At 32.7% G+C, this 21,654-nt stretch overlaps 1 protein-coding gene across 4 annotated transcripts in view; it reads right to left on the reverse strand.

The window, feature by feature from the left end:
- LOC145266528 (uncharacterized) overlaps positions 1-21,654 on the reverse strand; it is a 91,629-nt gene that overhangs the window by 20,177 nt on the left and 49,798 nt on the right. For 2 of the 4 annotated variants that reach the window (XM_080122288.1, XM_080122286.1), the window contains exons 7-9: positions 6,459-6,509; positions 4,529-4,733; positions 1,909-2,069 (exon numbers count right to left, since the gene is read on the reverse strand). In XM_080122288.1, the coding sequence (XP_079978414.1) occupies positions 1,909-2,069; positions 4,529-4,733; positions 6,459-6,509 (417 nt within the window). Of the gene's footprint in view, positions 1-1,908; positions 2,070-4,528; positions 4,734-6,458; positions 6,528-21,654 lie in introns of all 4 variants that reach the window. The other 2 variants (XM_080122287.1, XM_080122285.1) reach the window with 1 other exon arrangement.

Here is a 21,654-nt window from a genome sequence, read left to right on the forward strand (position 1 = left end):
ATGAATTTACTGGAAGCCTGGAAAAATCATGGATTACAATAGAAAAATGCAAGCATGAAAAGTATATGGTTAAGCTTAAACATGAAAAAGTAAAGGACTAGTTGTTAAAAGTGGAAAAGAAAAGGACAAGATATTCTAGTAAAAAATATAATAAATTTATAACTTGCAATATTGCAGCTTTAAAAAATTTTTTTTATTCATTTATAACATTATATAATCAATTCTTAATGCTGCAATATTTTAAGTAATAAATTTATTATATTTTTTACTAGAATATCTTATCCTTTTCTTTTCCAGTTTTAACAACTAGTCCTTTACTTTTCCATGTTTAAGCTTAGCCATATTACTTTTCATGCTCGCATTTTTCAATTATAATATGTATATATATATATATATATATAACTATTTCATTTATTCACATAAATTTACTATACGAAAGTATAGATTTATGCGTAAACTTTAAGTATTTACTTCAAAAGTGCTCAATACGTAGGTAGAGCTAGTTAGTAATTTATAAAGTATATATGGCGATTAAGCTACACTGAATATTCTGTGTTTCATCCAACTATAGGATTCGTCAGGCTTATGCGCGAATTCTGTCGTTGCTTCTTGTTTTTATACATGTTGAGGATTACTAGTTGGCCAATCAGCTTTCTAGTATCCACCGCGCCCCTTCCTAACCAGCCAATGGGCATGCATTTTATCAAACAAAGGATCTGTTTTAGAGCTAGGCAGTGTAGCTTAATCGCCATATATATTTTATAAATTACTATATATATATATATATATATATATATATATACATATATATGAGTCTTTTTCTTGTTGCTTATATATATATAATATAATATATATATAATATATATATAATATTATATTATAAATTACTATATATATACATATATATATATCTTCTTTTTCCCAGATTTCCAATGTTATTATTACATAATTTTAAAAGACATCAATGTATTCGTGTATATATGTTTGTAAAAATACTGACTCATGTTATTGGAAATGACCTCATCTCTCTTTAACGGTGTCCTTTATTACACAATAAATCTAACTGCTTCTATACTATAAAACAAAAAAAAATACTGATTTTCAAGTAAAGCAAATGGTACCTATGCAATCGTTGCGTGTCAAATAGGAAAAAAAATCCAAGAATCATGAAAATCGATGAGGTAGAATAAAAAAATTATTCAGGGAAAACTATACCGATTAACAGAACAGAAAACAGTTAATATGTTTACAAAAACAATGTATCTTTGCTCTCTTCTAATAAATAAATGCGTGTGTGTGTGTGTATGCATGTCTATAAATATAGACACACAAACTCGCATGTGCATGTATGTTGGCGTGTTCACTCAATATGGCTGACCTGGTCTCAAAGAGTTATATTGTAATGTTATTTTCAGAGCAAAAAAAAAATTTTGTACGGGTTTCTGGAGAAAAATTCAATGCATACTTTGGGACAAGATCACAGTGTAGTATCTGTTCTTTAGATGCTCCACTTCAATTTCTTGTTCTCTGTCAGTGGAGGAGATATCCTTCACGACTGAGACAATTTTTATTTTTGTTCCTTTTCTCTGCGTTAAAAAATGACCCTGGTGTCTAACTCTGTCCCGTGGGGAGGCATTGTAAATAGGAAAAATTTTTGTATGGGTTTCTGGAGAAAAATTCAATGCATACTTGAACAAAATCCAAGTTACCATAGGAACAATTCCTTTCCCCCATCTTTAGAGATAATTACCAGATGAAAAGGTACAAATATCCAAGTATTTGTGTGTGTGTGTATATTTGCTCTCCTTTAAAGTGTGTGTTTGTGCGTGTGCATGTGTGCATATTTATAGATACACAAATATATATGGATGTGCATGTGTGCTGGCGTGTTCACTCAATGTGACTGACCTGGTCTCGCAGAAAGGTCCCATGAGTAGCCGTAAGTAACCGTTTGAGGGCACTAAACAAAAGGATGAGGCCCACATACGAAACGTACGCGGCATACATGTAGAGTGTGATGTAACGCGGCGGCAGCCACAAAGTCATATATTTCATTTCTCCGGAATCATCTGAAAAAAAAAATCAAAGAAGTTTATGTAGTTTGTTTCAAACATTGTTTATTGTGTATATATAAAAGTAATTGGTATTGTTTTACTCTGGCATCCCCATTGCTTCTGTGAAGCTGTGAGCATGGCGGTGTATGCAAAAAAATTATCCCCAGCAATGTTTTAAGTTAAATGTCAATTGCTAGTTTTATTTTTAATAAAAAACAAGGCGTTTTTTTTTTGTTTTTTTTTTCAATTAGATTACAAACTTTATTTGAACATTTCAAACAAACTTTTTTCATACATAAAAAATAGATCTTTTACAATATATAATTTAGTGTTGGGATGATCCCTATATTTTTCAGATTCCAATTCCAGTAAAATGTTGATTAACGATTCAGATATCAAGTACGATTCCGATTTTTTTTTTTTTTTTTTTTTACACAGGCATCACCATTTATCAAGGCCAAGAGGCCACTCGAGGATAAGGATTAAAGAGTGTACAGTAGAAATTGGACAATATAGTAATCGTTAGTAATGGAAATTCGGTAAATTTGTTAACTTATACAGAACAGTTCATCAAAATTTTGTTTACGTTAGACTTGAAGACAGCCATATTGTAGTCAGCTGGAAAGCAGGAAAACAGAAGATAATTCCACAGGCGTGCAGTTCTAAGAAAGAAGCTTTGTTCATGGAATCTACGTTTAGGTAAAGATAAAGAGTGAGGGAAATTAACGATAGTGTTTTTTGTGAAAACCATAGATTGGATCTCAGCCGATTTTGATCCCATGGAATTGTTGTTTTGAAATATACCATTACATAATCGAAAGTTTTTGTGCAGCGATAAAAATTTGGTACAGCGAAAAAGTGGAAATACAATTAAGGGAATTTCGAAAACGATTTGAGTTTTTTTCATAAAATTTCTTTCACTGAAGAGAAAAGTCAAAACAAATATTTTAACCATGAATTAAACATGCACCATTAAATTAATAACAATAAATTTCAGGAGTTATTTTATATATTTAAAAAACATGAAGAAAAAGTAAGTCATGATTAATTCAACAAAAATACAATAACATCAAATTTCAAGGTGAATAACATGTTTTGTTTATCTTTTGATATTCATTTTTTTGTTTTATTTTCTCATATGATTCCCATATTTCAAGATGCCATACCTCCATATGGCGTCATACACTTTTTCAAGATCAAAAAAGATTGACACCACATGATGGTTTCTTATTAGACCATTACGGCTGAATGTTTCTAGTCAAATAAGTTGGTCATTAATACCTTGATTTTGTCTAAATCCACTTTGGTGTCTGGAGACGATGTTATATTTTTCTAAACGCCACATGAGTCTTGTATTGACCATCCTTTCCATTGTTTTACAGATACAACTTGTTAGAGCGACGGGACAATAATTGGTAGGGTTGGGATGATGTTGGATTCGATCGAGCCAGTGTTTCGGGAGGTTGTCAGACCACCATATATCATTAATTATCCATAGGAGAATGTTGAGGGAGGTGCCTTAAAAATTAGCCGACGATATATCACACTCAGTATGTAAGGGACGTTTTATCATTTAATCATTATTCCAAAAACGTCCCCATGACACAGATACACTAAGATACAAGGTGCCTTCAGTACATTTCCAGACTTTTTTTATATATGGGCAGTTTTACTGATATTTTTTTTTATTTAATCTCTTCAATTATCTAATAACAGCCTCTAAGGTTCTCCTTGAGTTTAGGGAATAACCAAAAGTCACAGGGAGCAAGGTCTGGACTACAGGGAGGGCGAGGAACTGTATTGATGCCCATCTTGGTCAAATAGTCTGTGACAAGGATGGAGTATGGACTGATGCATTCACTCAAGTAATTGTGTGTATAGTTCCCACACTAACACCAAACTGTGCACTTTTTATCTCTGTAGACACATGATGGTCCTTATCCATGAAATTCTTTATTTGGCCAATCAACTCTGGTGTTCTGACTTCCTTACTCCTCTCACACTTCTCATCATTCCTCACAGACTCTCTGCCTTCCTTGAATCTCTTATACCACTCAAAAACTGATGCTCGGTTCATAAAAGATGGTTCAAAAGCAGTCTAACGCATTCCATACATGTTTCTGTGGCATTTTTTTCAAGTTTAAAACAGAATTTTAATTGCATATCGTTCTTCTAAAATGTCCTCCCATCCAGATTGTGGCAATCAGGCTTTAGTAGGGTGTATTCCAAATCCTGCTGTAGCTGTTCATTTGAACCTGAAATCATAAAAATTAGCCATCTCATAAGGTGTATAGAAATAACATACTGAATTTTCAAGAGTCAACGACAATTTTAAGTGCCTGTACAAAAAAGTCTGGAAACTTATTGAAGGCACCTTGTACATCTTGTCGAACTCTGAATAATTGAACTCTATGTAATTGTTGCAATATGAGAAAAAAAAAAAAAAAATGAAAAAACATTTTTCATTCACTTACTAATAATGAGGACTCCGTAACCCATATATGGCTCCCCCATCCGGTAGCTGCAAGTTGGCACCATGACTTCAACCAAAGTACTTCTCTCATCTGTCTCAATTTTGATTATGTCTTCCTCTTGTGTTAAATCCCGTCTCGTCAGGGGCCAGTGGTCTCCGTCTTCATTTAACCGTGACAAACAATCGTCACATATAAATAAATTTGCCTGAAATTTTAAGAAAAATAAAACCAAATCTACATGAAAATCGGGTCGATGTTTGTTATGGGGACCCACCCATTCACTCGTAACGGACTCCTCTAATTATTAAAAAAACGTCAAGGGGAAGTATTGTGACCCAACACACAACTACAGACTGCCTACCTTAACAGTTGGAAAATACTGACAACCTTTTCTTTGCATTCACTTTCTTGTACAATAGATTCTTTCTACCTGTTTGAGTATTTCTTTAGGACCCTTTCCTAGGGACACAATATTATAGTCTTCTAATTATTTTAAAAACCAAGTCTTGATTTGAAAGCCATGTTGAATTTTAGAAGAGTTTCCGATGCGTAGCTATTCTGTACAGGTCCTGGACTTTATAATTTTGCAGGCAAAGAACAAAAGATAACATAAAAGATTTATGTGCGAGAACGCTAAAAGATTCAATATTTTTATGGGGCAATTCTGCTTTCTGATTGGTTGCTAGCAGAATGTGGCTCCATTTGATTGGTCAGTTCCTATCGCCAGTGGCTATAAGTAGAATCTTGCGATGCCAAGAATACAATTGCAAATTATTTAGCATTTCTACTTTGTCACAACTGACAGAACCAGAGCATATTATCCCTGTAGATTAATTTTTTTTATTTTTTCATCTTGCCTATCACTAAACTTGCTTCTCTCTTCGATCACGTGGTATATTTTTTTCTCCTTTTCTTGTGATGCAAGCATGCACACACTTGTTAATCTGCATACGTGCTTTAAGGGCTGCTGCTAATATTTTTGCTAGGTAGCTATCCTACAACAATATATTTGGAAATCATGAGACAAGACATGAAGCCACTTGATGTAAGGAGCTAACAAGGATGAAACACGATTATCACAAAGACAGGATATGCCTATTAACCTTAGTCTTGGAACGACCAGGCTAGAGAGTTCCACAACCGTACAGTTCTTAGAAAGAAGATACTGGAATAAGACGCTGTATTATAAGGAGAATAGAAACCAACATATCAAACGAGCTGGAACAAAGGAAGCAGGGAATTCATCAGACAATTCTGAAAAATAAAGGGCTCCGTTTTTAAGTTCCATGCAGATCCCAGAGTTCGACAGAAAATTCCTGAAGAAGGTCAGAGATGATCATGTGCGGACGTATAGGTTTTAATCTAATAGAAAAATATACATTCATGTATCTCTGTCTCCTCCTTCCTCTTTCTTTCAATCTCTTTTTCTCTCTTTATCTTTCTCTCTCTCCGACACCGAAAAAACATTCATCAACGAAGAAAAACTGCAATTCAGTTGGATTTTGGATTTGCATCCTTCTTAAATGTTTAAAAAATATTTCTGAGGCAGCTAGGGTAAAAAGGTTTGACACAGACTTCTGAAAAGATTAACATTCAGAACAATTTGTCATTTAATAACAAAATATATATTCACGTATCTCTCTCTGTCTATCTTTACCTCTCTCATGTTTTCTGATGAGGGAAGGATTGTAATTCAATTTAAGCAGAGACACCATCACAACTGGATCACAAAAAAAAAAAATGGGGATCCGATCTAGGTCAGCGACGTAAAGGTCGATCACATGCCGTCAACTTTCAAGTTCTTAAAATGCGTCTTAATTGTTAAAATAAAAGATAACATCGGCCAGAAGGTTGTGCAAAAAACTCAAGATGAGAACAGTAGTCCGAATAATCTAAATAATTAGAATTTATTTTCAAATAAAAGACTTACCTTGTGCCAGTGACCGGAGATGATCATGTGTGGACGTATAGGCTTTAGTAACTGGAAAATATACGAATACTAAAATTTAATTTCATTATAAACTGAATCTTTTGGACAACAAAAAGAAACGGCAAAAAGAGAGGAAAAAGAAAACTGAGTGTTTAAATATTTTCAGAAAGTGCACAACCAACACCCAATTCCCACCATTTGACCCACATAAGACGAAACCAGTGTCTGTAGATGCAAATATTCATAGAATAAATAATAATAATGTATTATTCACTATCAAGGTTTCTTTCTTTCTCTCCAAATGTCAGCTAACAGCTAAATTACTTTGCAAATCTACACTTTCTTCATGGCCTGTTCCAGCTTCCCCCTGGTCACACCTCCACACAGATTTTACAGGATCCACAAATGGACAATCCGTTCTCCTTGAGATTTTTCCAATGTTACACATCACGTTTGAAGAAACAATTTTCAAACATCAGAACATTTTTAGCAGATTTGGCATCCTTGAGACTATGGTCTCCGACATGGCAGTGCATTAGTTCAGTCAAATTTCACACTTTCTGCCAACAAAATGGTATCAACCACAGGCATACACCACCATTCCATCCACAATCAAATGGTCAGGTTGAAAGTCTTGTGGATATATTCAAAATGGCCTTTTTAAAACTCAGAAGGGATAACATCAAAAATACTGGAAACATTTTTGATAATCAATAAGGAAACACCAAACCCTTACACAAAGATAATCAATAAACAAAAATATGTTGCACATCCTAAAATGTGGTGGCTAAAACCTTGCCTGCTGATGTTTGCATTTTAGATTACGTATTTCACCTGCTGCTGCTCACTCTGACTGTTTTACTTCAGACTGAAATGGTGTATCTAGGTTTCATGCGCTGTCACATATCAATACAAAACTTCTTTTTGTTACATTGTAACAGTTTCAAACTGACACTGAATCACTGAACAAATAATTTTGATTGACTGCGAGCAAATGCAGCACCCACTTTAAACACAACTTTCTCATTGACACATGTCAATGCAAAATGGTGAATACACCACCTTCTGATATCTTCAATTCCTCAGCTATCTCGCACAACTTTTCAATATACCACCAGACAAAATAAGTATGTGGACTTTTTGATATTTTCCAGGACAACTGCTGAACTTGGATGATCCAAGCATTTGTATCTGTACAACCGTGTTTGGAGTTACCATACTGCTCCTCCATCATTATTTCCAACAAATCAGAGTCCGAATAACATTCATGAAGACACTGCTTTGCTTGAATAGAATTTTTCTCCCAACACACAAAATTTACATATTTTTCCCCGATTTTGAAAATTTCCAGCAATAGCTTCACTTAAATGATTCTAATTTGTAAACTAAGAATCCAATGGAGCATAAATTTTGACACCTGCCATTTGAAGGTTAGTACTTTATACAAATCATATGGATTTTTGTTTTTTTTTAGTGACACCATCTATATGTTAAGCCAGGCACTATTGATGGACATGTTGATAGTCTGAATGATTATGGAATATTGTTGCCACATCTAGACTGGTGTATCAATCACTAATCTTATCTTGGACAGAGTACAAAAAAAAAAAGTCTTCGCGCTGTCTCCCAAGCTCCAGCTTCTCTTCCATCACTGCAGTTTAGCTTTCTTATGCTTGTTTTACAAGTAAATCCACAGAATGTACTCTAACAAACTTACTACATACGTACATACATACCCTCGACCTAACTAGCAACAAAATTCCACCTCTCCACTGTAGAGGTCCGTAGATGCTGAAAAAACATACTCAGAGCTTTTTTCCTTAGACTGGAATTCCCTCCCTTATCCAACTTGCAAAAATTTAAATATAATGTGAACTAACATCTTGCTGCACAATTCTCCATTTGAGATACCCTCCCCCCTACAAATATTAACCTTAATGTCAGTAACCTGCTTACAGATCAGTAACAATATGCCTTGTTTGAGAGTGAACAGTTTTTGTTTTGTTTTTTTACTTCAAAATATGTTTGAATCGAAAACAAGAATCGCTAAATTGCAGCTGTCAATTAAATAAATTTCAGCAGAATCAAATTTCTAAATATGTGTATTACAAAATAATTTAATTTAGGTAAAATAAAATACACACACACACATGTGTATATATTTTTATTAGAATAGCAGAATTTTTAAATGATCAGAAAGAAGTGAACACTATTCGGATGTTAGAAAATAAATAAGTCGATTAAAAAAAAATCACAAAGTGTAATAAAACCCGAAGCGGTTTTTCTCAGACAGACTTTTCAAGGATATACGTCTGAAAGAAGGAACAGAAAAGTTTTTTTTGGTTTGAAATGAAAGAAAGAAAGAAACTTTTCTCGTGATTTTTTTTTTTTTTTTTTAAATCAACTTATTTTATAACATCCAAATATTGTTCACTTTTCTTCTTGGGTTGTATTACTCTCCGTGATTTTTTTTTTCTTTAATCGAATTATGGTTCACTTCTTTCTCATCATATATATATATATATATATATATATATATATATAGTAAGTTATAAAATATATATGGCCATATATATTTTATAACTTACTAACTAGCTCTAACTACGTATTGAGCACTTTTGAAGTAAATACTTAAAGTTTACGCATAAATTTATACTTTTGTATATTAATTTTATGTGAGTAAATGAAGTATATATATATATATATAAGCTTTAACATGAAAAAGAAAAAAAGAATGTGCAGAATTTGAACCAGACGTAATGTATATTAATAAACCGTCTATACACGATAGATTTTCTTTCCTCGATTCTGTCAACCGACAGGATAGACAGAGGAACCACCATTTGTGTAAGTCACGCTTTGCATTACTTTCGCCACACAACAAATACATTATGTAACATAGTTGTTAATCTTCTTCAACAGTGTTGTTACATTTTAACTCTCAGACCTACACTTTATATCCGAGACAGTCACAAGACAATAAACAAAAAAAGGAAGAAACTTGACTGTTTTTTTTTTTTTTTTTTTTTTTTTTACTTTTAACAAAAGGCATTTATTAGCGTTACTTTCCAAAAATTAGAACTGCACGCCTATGGGATTGTCTTTCGTTTTCCTGCTTTCCAGCTGACTACAATATGGTTGTCTTCAAGTCTAACGTAAACAAGTTTTTGATGAGCCATTCCATATAAATTAATAAATTTACCGAATTTCCATTACTAACAATTACTATATTGTCCAATTTCTACTGTACACTCTTTTACCCCTTATCATCGAGTGGCCTCTTGGCTTTGATAAGTGGTGATGCCTATGTACAAAAAAAAAAAAAAAAAAAAAATACCTGTTTCTTTTGTTTTGTGATTTTACAATTTTTCTCACACCGAAATATGATGAACAAAAACTGTCATAATTTTCTTTATTTATTGCGGACTATTATCCTCATCTGTTGTTGCTTTATGACATTTCTACCAACTATTACTCTGGCCTTCGTCAGGTGGTAACCGCGCAGCAGGCAGAGACATTGAATCTCTATGGTTTCAGGTGAGCATTGTCTGAAGATAGCGGTTTCCATCCTACCCAATGTCGGCCAGAGGGTTACTTGGTCAAAACGTGGTGAGACGACAACAACTATGGAAGGCAGTAATTGCTGAGGATGCAGTTAAGAGATTCGGGGTTCCTATCTCGTCACGGTTACCACCTGACGAAAGCCAGAGGAATAGTTGGCTGAAACATCATGAAGCAACAACTAAACAGATGAGGATAATAGTCCGCAATAAATAAAAGAAATTATAAATAATACGCATCTCATTAAATGAATTCCAATTAAATCGTATAAAAACTGTCGAACACGCACTTAAAAAAAAAAGTCTCTCACACTGCCACCCATCAGTCACACGCCAGCGCTGCTGCCTATGTGTCTTCACATCGCTTGCCGTCCACGTGTCCCTTTTTTTCTTTTTCTTCTCTTCCTTTGCTGTGACGTCACTATGCACACTGGCTCATGCGGCTTCTATTACTACAACACTTGCCAGCGGCTCTGTTATAATTAAAGTTACATTCATCATAGTTACTTACTCTCAGGTAAACACTAAGCAGTATACATATTTTTTTTCCATAAAATTTCACAAATGATTTTCTTCAGAACAACTATAAAACCGTGAAAGCGAGGTAAAAACGAGAAATTGATAGACCCAGATATTCTACCAGAACTGTTCAAGAGCTGTGTATCAACTAGTTTAATATAAACGGTCGTATTATTTTACTTTAAGGCCCGTCTCATGTTCGTATAGAACAAAATATATTTTTTTGTAGATTTCGGTGTGCTAAAAACAAATCTGCAAACCGTTTCCGTCACAAAAAAATAGTTTCTATGATATGAACAAATTACTTTTTCAAAAAAGTGGGTGATCACTTTTCCATGTAAATTAACTTAAAATGAGGTCGCCAGAAAGTGGGTGGTCATTTCAAGTTAAATTTACATGGAAAAGTGATCAGCCACTTTGTGAAAAAGTAATTTCTTCATATCATGAAAATTATTTTCTTTGCGACGGAAACAGTTTTCAGATTCGTTTTTAGCACACCGAAATCTACAAAAAAAAATATTTTGTTTTATGCGGACGTGAGACGGGCCTTAAAGTAAAATTTTACCTAAACGGTATATGTTCTTAAGGTTTGAAACGTGAAAAAGATACTAAAAATATTGAAGAAAAAAGAAAAATCGGTTTATTCATTTTACTGTTTTACAGTATATCAACACTTTTAAGGTCAATTAACAACAAAATCTCTATTATTATATTATTGTGTGTGTGTGTGTGTGTGTGTGTGTGTAGGGTTTTTTTTTGTACATAGGCATCACCACTTATAAAGGCCAAGAGGCCACTCGAGGATAAGGGTTAAAGAGCGTGCAGTAGAAATTGGACAATATAGTAATCGTTAGTAATGGAGATTCGGTAAATTTGTTAACTTATATGGAACGGCTCATCAAAAACTTGTTTACGTTAGACTTGAAGACAACCATATTGTAGTCAGCTGGAAAGCAGAAAAACGGAAGACAATTCCATAGGCGTGCAGTTCTAAGAAAGAAGCTTTGCTCATGGGATCTATGCTTAGGTTTAGGCACAGATAAAGAGTGGGGGAAACTAGTGATAGTGTTTTCTGCTAGGCAGGTGTTTCTTGTGAAAATTTGGCGAGGGGAGTTTGTGAGTTCGTTCTGTATGGATTCCAAAATGGCCGGGTTAATTTTTACGAAATTTCACATAAATGTACTTTATGCATCTGGCAGTGTTCTTAGATAGGTTTTATATTGGAATGCCTTCAATAAAAATCGATAATCGAAAAAATCCGATAAAAGAAAGAACAGGCGATTTTAACTAAAGTTAACACCTTATACAGCTTAACATCTTATGCATTTGAGAAGTTTTATTACAGCACAAGCAGAAAGGTCTGGCATATAAAATCAACAGTAGATTCTTTGATAGAACGGGGGGGGGGGTCTTTCAAATTTTAAGGTTCACACACACCTCCAAACACCCGGGCAACGCCGGATAACCCCCCCCCCTCGCTAGTAAAATATAAATTGGAAACAATTTATTCTAGATAATTGAATACAAAGTACTATATATATATATATTCATAACAGATGGGAAAAAGAGTAGGTTAATAGCTCCCCCCCCCCCATTTTCTTCTTTTTTTTTTTCATCCCCAAACAAGGTGTAGTGCCACTTGGTGCAACACCATTGTGTGGAGAGTCCACTAGACTGGGCTAATGGCCAGGACCAAACTGTTTATAATAACTTCCACGCACCAAAGCAAACCACCAAGGAGGAGGACACCTCAGCTGTGGACCTCAAAGTGGAATCCTATAAGTGGTTGGCTGGCATACTCGACCCCTTCCAGCAGCTGTTGCATCCCACCTAACCTCCAGCTGTGTCAACCATGTCCTGCCGCTGGGTCAGACTGGTTGACGAAAGAGTGAGGGTGGGTCTGCACAAACCAGCTTCACTTTTAACTCTCAGCAGGTGTGTCATCTATAAAAGGGCTACTATTTAGGATTATGTCTAATAGATTGTGGGGAGTTGAGTAGCGAGATAATACATAAATTAATTGCAATAGAGCTGATAGGATTTTTGTTGTGACATGTTAATCTCGTATCAAGTGTAAGTGTCAGGATTATAGCGGTACGACAATGATGTCAAATGATTGATTCATCTTCCTGGCTCATTTCATTGGCGCCAAGTTCTCCAAATTCATGTATCTTACTTATTCTATATATATGTATGTATAATTTTTTTTCATTACCTTTTATCTGCTTAGTTACACACGTTTCGGTTACCAAATCGTATTAAACGATCCAGTAACTTCATCAGACATAACAGATTTCTGTAATGTCTGATGAAGTTACTAGATCGTTGATACGATTCGGTAACCAAAACATGTGTAACTAAGCAGATAAAACGGTAATAAAATGAAACATTTGTTCTGCAATAATATTGAGCACTTTCTTCAGGTTTTTCTTAATTACCATTTATATATATATATATATATATATATATATATATATATATATATATATAAAAATAAAAGTTACAATAAGTTTACTAAGATAATCAAAATGGTAAACTTAAAATATATTATAAATATTAAAGAGTTAATATTTACAAGTAAAATAAACTCAGCCAGATGTAAAAAGCTCAATAAAACCGAAAAGGAAATAGAGCTTATAATATGAACAAATGATTAATAAAATATGTTAAAAGACATCTTGAAAAAGAGTTAAAAACATATTTATTATTTTTTTTATTTTTTATTTTTTTTTGATTCATCCAGCCTTGACAGACGTGTTTTAAATATTATCTCTAGTGCTTTTCTTCTAATGATTTGGAATTCATTCCATTTGCGCCTTTTACCAAAGAACTCTGCCTTTTGGATGATTTTGGACCATTTGGTATTTACCCATTGGATTGAAATTTTAAATTCGACCGTTTTGGATTTTACCATTTTTGGATTTTTACCCTTCACCGGACTATCCATTCATGTGAAATCTTTTTATTATTTTTCTTTTGCCTCCTGTTCCCCTTACCTCACCCTTTTTTTAACCAAGTAAGATCTTTGACTTACTTGTAGTTTCATTAAATACTTTTATATGCAAAATCCGATCCTGCATTTTGCTAATTCCTGCCCTCTGATGAGAAGGAGTATTTCTTCGAAACTCCGCGGATTAAGGACTATCCACTTATCTTGTGCTTCCTTTTTTAAAATTAAATATGTTTTTAACTCTTTTTCAAGATGTCTTTTAACATATTTTATTCATCATTTGTTCATATATATATATATATATATATATATATATATATATATATTGAGGCAAGCGTTATTAAAAAGCATGGAATGTTTCTGTTTCACTATTTTCTTTTTATCTTCTCCGAATAAAAAAAAAATATTTGGAGATTGGAGAAGATAAAAAAAGAAAATAGTGAAACAAAAAAATTCCACGCTTTTAATAACACTTGTCTCAATGAGAATATGCTGCATAAATATACCCTATATAACCCTAACCCTATATATATATATATGTATGTTTATCACACAAACATTATTTGTTACATATGTGCATTCAATTGTTCCTAGTTTTCAAGGGAGGGGGGGGGAAGTGCCAAATGAAGTGATAAAATAAAATAAAATAACACTTGTCAAAAGGAAATTAAAGTCACCACTAATAAAGCATATACAAACATAAAAACAACCTAAGGATATGGGAAATTTTAAATCAAGGGCAATAAATAACTGCCAAGCTAAAAGAATCACTAAACACCTCCCTACTAATGATAGTTTAAAAATACTTTGAGCATAAGAAACAGCATTTCCCTTTCCCCTCACCACACCTCAAAAAACCCTACTGATCACATTCACAAAGTATAGCCCCCCCCCCCCCCCGAATGTAAATAACACCCAAATATCTTACAAAAACCAATGTAATCTTGACACCTGTTTTAATATCAATTCTTTTTTGGTCTGATGAAGTATTGTCCCTGAATTGGGACTCCACTGAAACATGTACGCACATATGCAACCAATAATGTTTGTATAATAAACAGACTATATAGCAGCTCTGTCCTGCATTGAGCACTCTTTAATAATCATGCGAGTTTCATTGGATTTACATCTAGGAAACCAATCTATACAACTGAAATATGTGTGTGTGTGTGGGTGTGTTACAAATCAAAAAAACCAATGGTACCATTGGTTTCAAACCCAACACAAAAGGGACCAGTCTTTGAACTCTCATCAGCCTTTGTTTATATCTATCACACTGGGACACTAAAACTGAAGAGAGTCCAACATAAAAGAATTAAAGATTGATCCCTCTTGTGATGGATTGAAACCGACGGTACTAATGGTTTTCTGATCTTCTATAACACACATATAAATAAATATTACCCTCATATTTTGAAGTTTCATTATAATCGAGTACTTTGTTGTGATTTTCTCTCACAGACTCTACAGATATATATAGGAAAAATATGCTTATTCGATTATATTTCACCCTTTTTTTATACCAATCCTTTTATTTATGAAGTTCAAAGTATGTTAAATATAACTACAGTGCATCTATAATATAAATCTCACCTGTCTGTTTAAATGTATGTATGTATGTATGTTTGTATATCTGCCTAAAACTTTTGACAGAGACAACGGATTTTCACAAGATCAGTATTGTTTTGAAGCTCGACTCTTCAGATGACAAATATCGAAAAATTGGCTAAAAACATTAATTTCTTCACCCTCAACTAGGCACTTTTCTACACCGAAGTGGTCGCTTTTTTTGCCGATATTTTCCAAAGTCATCGCCTCTTTTCAATTGACTAGCCTTAATTTAAACCTACGTCACTTCCAGTTTGGTGGTGGGCGCAACAGCAAAGAACTCACTTGTTTTTTTTCACGTTTTTTTCCTCCTTCGCAGTACAGGTTCGAACCTGCCTGCCTGCCTGCCTACTACCACTTTTTTTTTTAAATTTGTGCTCAACACACACCTCCAAACACCTGGGCAACACCGAGCGGCTAGGCTAGTAATAAAATACTAAGTTCATCAGCAAATCATGGAAGGGAATGATAAAGATGTATTTGAGAGAAAGAGGGATAAATAATAGCTTGGCCAGAGATAGGTTAGTTTGCAAGTCAATTTCCAAAAGCTGTCTAACATCTGCCAACCAAATATGATTATATATATATATATATATATATTATATAAAAGGAAATTTGTGTGTGCCTGAGAGAGAGAGAGAGAGAGTTTTCTATGGACTCTAAAACGGCTGGGCTGATTTTTATGAAATTCCACACAAAGGTACATTATGTACCTGGCAGTGTCCTTAGACAGGTTTTGTATCGGAATGCCTTTGATAAGTATCTATAATCGAAATAATCTGATGAAAGAAGGAACAGGCGATTTTGACTAAAGTTAATGCCTTCTGCAGCCTGACATCACAAGTGCATTTGAGAAGGGTTTTTTTTTTTTATCACACAAGCAGAAAGGCTCGGCATATAAAATCAACAGTAGGTTCTTTGATATGACAGGGACACATTCAAAATGAATGTTTTTGTTTAGAGCACAACTGAAGCATGATACTTGACTTTTGCATTTTAAACTTTAATTCAAGCCATCATATATAAAAAATAATTTTATAAAATCATTAGTAGGTTCTCTACAGTGCAATGAAAACTACAATGTATTGTGGACTAGGTCACTGCGAGGAAGCATGTGAAGGGATAAATGAAGACCTGGTCAGAGATTTTAAATAAAAAAACAAAGAAAAATCTTTATCATGTAAGCATTCATGACAAAATAAAAATATTCTAAAAATCAAAAATTGATCAAGTAGTTTTAGTTTTAAACAAGAAAATCAAATTTTATGAGTAACAGGAGAATAGCTGCCTCGTCTGCCATTTTGAAAATAATCCTCGAAAAAAAACAAAAGGAAGATAAGTTAATAATTCAGACTTGCAAAATTGATATTATTCCCATCAATCGCTTAAAAAGTATGTTCTTCATAAAAATAAAACTACTTAATCAATTTATGTGATTTTTGGAATATGATATTTTTGTTTTGTCACGGGTATGTACATCATACGAATTTTTCTTCATATTTGATTTTTAATATAGGTAGAATTATGAACAAGCAGCAATTTTTTTAAATTTTTTTTTTTCAGATACTTATCCAGAACCTGATTAATGGGAATTTGTAGGCATTACAACATAAATCTACTAACTATGAATTATTATTGAATTATCTCCTTTTGTTTCTTGAGATTTTTTTCAAAATAGCGAGCAAGAAATTCACTCCTCGGATAATCATAAAATTCAATTTTCTTATTTAAAAAGAAAGCTATTTTATCAATTTACATAATTTTTTTTAAATATGATATTTTTATTTCGCCAAGGATACATACATCATACAGATTTTGGGAATCCTGGACAAAACAGATATCCTGATCAAACAACACTCAACATAGCATTAAGTCAACTTACCGCTAGAAAATTCACTATTACAAAAGAAAATTCAACTATTTAACAGAAAGAAAAGAAACAAAATAAGACACCCTAATTTAAATTGTTAAATAGGAAACAGGGGTCATTATATATATATATATATATATATATATATATATATATATATATATATATACATATATTAAGTAATGTGATTTATAATTTAAAAGTTTAAAAAATTTTTAAATTTAACAATCAAAATTTAATTAAATTAAAAATCAGTTTCATAAGAAGGAACAACAACAAAGTCAATTATCTGTACGATCGTTTCGGAAATCCGTGCTTTTTATTTGTGGTATACATGAAGTCACGTAGAATAATTATACATAGTTTTTTTGGTAAGCACGGTCTCCTCATCAGCAAATTTAGGAGGATTTCTATTGAATTGAAAAGACACCAAAAAAACTATGTATAATTATTCTACGTGACTTCATGTATACCACAAATAAAAAGCACGGATTTCCGAAACGATCGTACAGATAATTGACTTTGTTGTTGTTCCTTCTTATGAAACTGATTTTTAATTTAATTAAATTTTGATTGTTAAATTTAAAAATTTTTTAAACTTTTAAATTATAAATCACATTACTTAATATTGAATTAGCTCTAGGACATTTAACTATCGAGCTTATTATATATCTTAATTACAACGAGCATTTCCTGTATTTTAATTAAACTAGTAATTTCACTATTACATTAAAATACACTTAGCTCTTTAGACTATTATTCTAATCTCCTTTAAATTATATATACATATATATATATATATATATATATATATATATATATATCACGCCAGTGATTATAGGAGCAACTGGACTCATGAAAAAGAATTTCAATAACTACCTGGCAAATATACCCGGTAAGCCAAGTGAAAGAGAGATTCAAACAATTGCACTTAAACTTAAAGCACAATTGTTTTAAGTTAAAGGAATGGTCAGAATCTTAAAAAGATCTTTCGGTTAGAATATAGGAGATAGCAGGTGAATATCTAACATCCGGTAGGATGCCCCATCCCCAGCTTGCACTAATTGATGAGAAAATTGAAAAAAAAAAAAAAAAAAAAAAAAAAAGAAGTAATAATTATAAGTATAATTAATAATGTCAATATGCTTGTTTTTTTGGAACACTATTCTGCTGGCATGCTTCCTAGTTGAATACAACATGGTTGCCTTCAAATCTGAGCAAACAAGTTCCGGTTAAGCTATCCTCCTAAATAATCAAATTCTACCCAATTTACATTGTAAGTGATTACTACACCACCACCTTACATCCATTAACCCTTATCCTCGAGTGGCCTTCATGCCTTGATAAGTGGTGACTCTCAAAAAATAAAATAAAAATGTAACAATTTCAAATGAGAGTTTTAGTGCTAAATTTTTTAGAGATCCACTTATGAGGCACAAGCAGCCCAGTTTTTTATTTTTTTTTCCTTCTGCCACCATTAGTGTCGGTGGAGTGAGAATAAGTACGTTTTTTTTTTATTGTTTTTTTGTATATATATAAAAAAAAAAAAAAAATAGTTCCAGCAGGTCTTCTACTAGTGTTCCTATTTACAATGCCTCCCCACGGGACAGAGTTAGACACCAGGGTCGTTTTTTTAACGTGGAGAAAAGGAACAAAAACAAAATTGTCCCAGTCGTGAAGGATTCCTCCTCCACTGAAAGAGAACAAGAAATTGAAGTGCAGCATCTGAAGACAAGGTACTACACTTTGATCTTGGCCCAAAGACCGGGATGATTAACCGGTATCGGGTATCAGAACCAGAAAAAACTGCTTATTTTCCAATGCCAAAACGATTCTTTTGTCTTTTTATTTGATTTTGTTTAAAATAAAACCTTCCAATGTTGGTACTAATCTATATATATAAAAGCAAAAATGTATGTATGTATGTACGCTTTTCCTCGATGTCCACAAAAGGCTTCTTTCAGAGAAACGCTCGCTCGCTTCACAACTTCTTAAAACTTTTTATATCATCTATAAATTGTAATATCTCACACTTAACCACGGAGCTCGCCTGTCTATTTAATTTTATTGACTTTCAAACCTTAATTATTCCACATTTCCCGCATCGGCACGCGTTACATTCAGTTTTCGGTATAAAAAAAAGCAAAACTCGACTCTAATCACAGGCCCAGAGCCAGTGTGGTCTCTAGAGAGTTAAGTAACATTTGGTCGAGGGAGCGGGTTTTTAAAAACAAACAAACCGATTTATTGACCTCATTAAAAACTGTCCTGCACAAAATGCTAACTGCTGAATAGCTATCGCTGTCACGTCAATCAAAAACGCGCACCTGTTTTTTTTTTTCACACTTTACTATTTTCCAACTGTGTGTCGTCAAGGCTTTTTTTTTTCACGGGCACCTGTTTTTTTTTTCACACACACCTAAAAACACCCGGGCAACGCCGGGTACCCCTCGCTAGTGATAATATAAATATGTATTGATTTTAAACCTGTAGTAAAACTAAAATTTTTGGATCACCCTCCCCCACACACACACAAATGTATTTTTATGTCTGCCAAAATATCAGCACATTTTACATGCGTTTTTAAGGTAATCGGGGGAAAAAATAAATAACTCTATAGTTAAACGTTTAGAGATTTATAAAGAATCAAAATCAGAATCTATAATTGTATCAGAATCGGGAAAAAATATTGGAATCGTCCCATCACTAATAGTGATGGGACGATTCCAACTCGCATTTAGGTAAAAATGCACTTTCGTAAATAATTGAATTCATTCAAAATGTATCACAAAAACAAAAACAAATAACATCTAAATAAATTGCGATACATCCAGACAGTCGAGCGGGATAAAAGGTTTAGGCTCATTACCGTAGGGTCCCAATTTCGAATCTCGCTAGATTCAGCCACTCTGATGATAAAACACATGTCAGTGGATAATTATATTTTAAAAATAATATATATATATGATAATGACTTGCTGCATATATATATATATATATATATATATATATATATATATATATATATATGTGTGTGTGTAGCAAGTCATTATCAAGGCACATTTGAGTAAGAAAGAAAATTGTATTTAATCAAATGTGCTTGATATGTGTGTGTGCACGTGCAATCACCCCTCCCCCACAAGTGTTTTTTTTTTTTACATCTGCGGAAACATATACACAATTATAATAACTTTATAGTTAAATATTTAGAGATTTATAAAGAATCGGAATCAGGAAAATTATTGGAATCTTTTCATGATTTTTTTATTTATTTTTACTCATTTCAACACAGCTCGTAAGTATGCAAGAGTATTTTCACTTAAAAATGGAGTATTTCTTTTTTATCTTTTAGATATCAACTTATACTGCACAAGCACCCCAGTTTTTTTTTTAATCCTCTCCTTTTGCCGCGATGTGCATGTGTGCCAAAACACACATGCACATACTTGAAAAAAATAAAATCTGACTAATCAACAAACCAACAGCATAGAAACACGCTAAATATGTACAAATCTGTTTAGTGGCATATCAACTCTTTAGAATCGTATTAATGCCGAGGCTTCATGATTGTTGTGAATAAATAATTTTAGTTTATAATAAATTTGTTTTCATTTTTTTCTGGCATAGGAGCTTTTTTCCTGTTATTTAGTATTTTGAGAAAAACTTTGCCGCTTCTACACTATTGGGACGAAATTTCAGAAATCGCAATACACAAATTCATATGAAAACAGTGGTATCTACATATTTTTTGCATTTTTTAAGACGATTAGATCCAAAAATTACAAAAAAAGAAAATAAAAATAGAATTTGATGAAAATGATCGTAAGACACAGGAGAGTACAAAAGGGAAGTAATTTTCCGTTACGATTTAAACAAGATTGCGGCAATTTTTCACCTGTTACTACGATTAAAGTTGTTTTTTTTTTTTAATAATTCAGTAATATTCAGGTAATTCCGACTGCATAATTTGGAAGCTAACATTGTAATTTATTAGAATTGACAAAAAAATCTGTTGAAACTATTGTTTTTTTTTTTTATCTGAAAACTATTTATCGACTACAAAATCTCGTCCCAATAGTGTAGAAGCTCCAAACGTTTTTATGCTTCAAGTTTTCTTTTAATATTCAAATATTTATTCATGGTGTTTGATTTGATTTATTTTACAGCATAGTAACCTTTTGGGAATTATTCATTGCTGAATCTAGTCATTTTTGAAAAAAAATTTTATGTTTCAAGTTTTTCAAATAGTTATTCACGATGTTTGGTTTAGTTGTTTTACAGAGAAAATTGCTGTTTTTTTATTTTTATTTTTGACTTTGCAGAACATGATTGAGTTTTGCAAAGAGAAAGAAAAACAAACAATAACATCAATGTTCAACGCATTTTAAGTCACGAAGCCGGCATCTTTGGACAGCCTGATCTGATAGCACATGATTAAATCTACTGCTATTTTAAAAGCTAATAGGTTTTGTTTAAATTGCCTCCCTTGAAATTTAATGAACATAATACTTGAAGTTTCCATAATTTATTCTTTTTTTTTTTATCTTAAATCAATTTAATTACTGTTGATAGTGACAAATCTATTGCATATGTATAGGAAAATAGGATAATAAAATTAAAAATGAGTAATACAAAACATTAACTTTATCATAAATTGTTTAAGAAATATTTATACAAATAAGGCAGGTT

This window comes from Euprymna scolopes, chromosome 41, assembly GCF_053919585.1.
Source record: "Euprymna scolopes isolate OS-2025 chromosome 41, ASM5391958v1, whole genome shotgun sequence".
Classification (NCBI taxonomy): Eukaryota; Metazoa; Mollusca; class Cephalopoda; order Sepiida; family Sepiolidae; genus Euprymna; species Euprymna scolopes.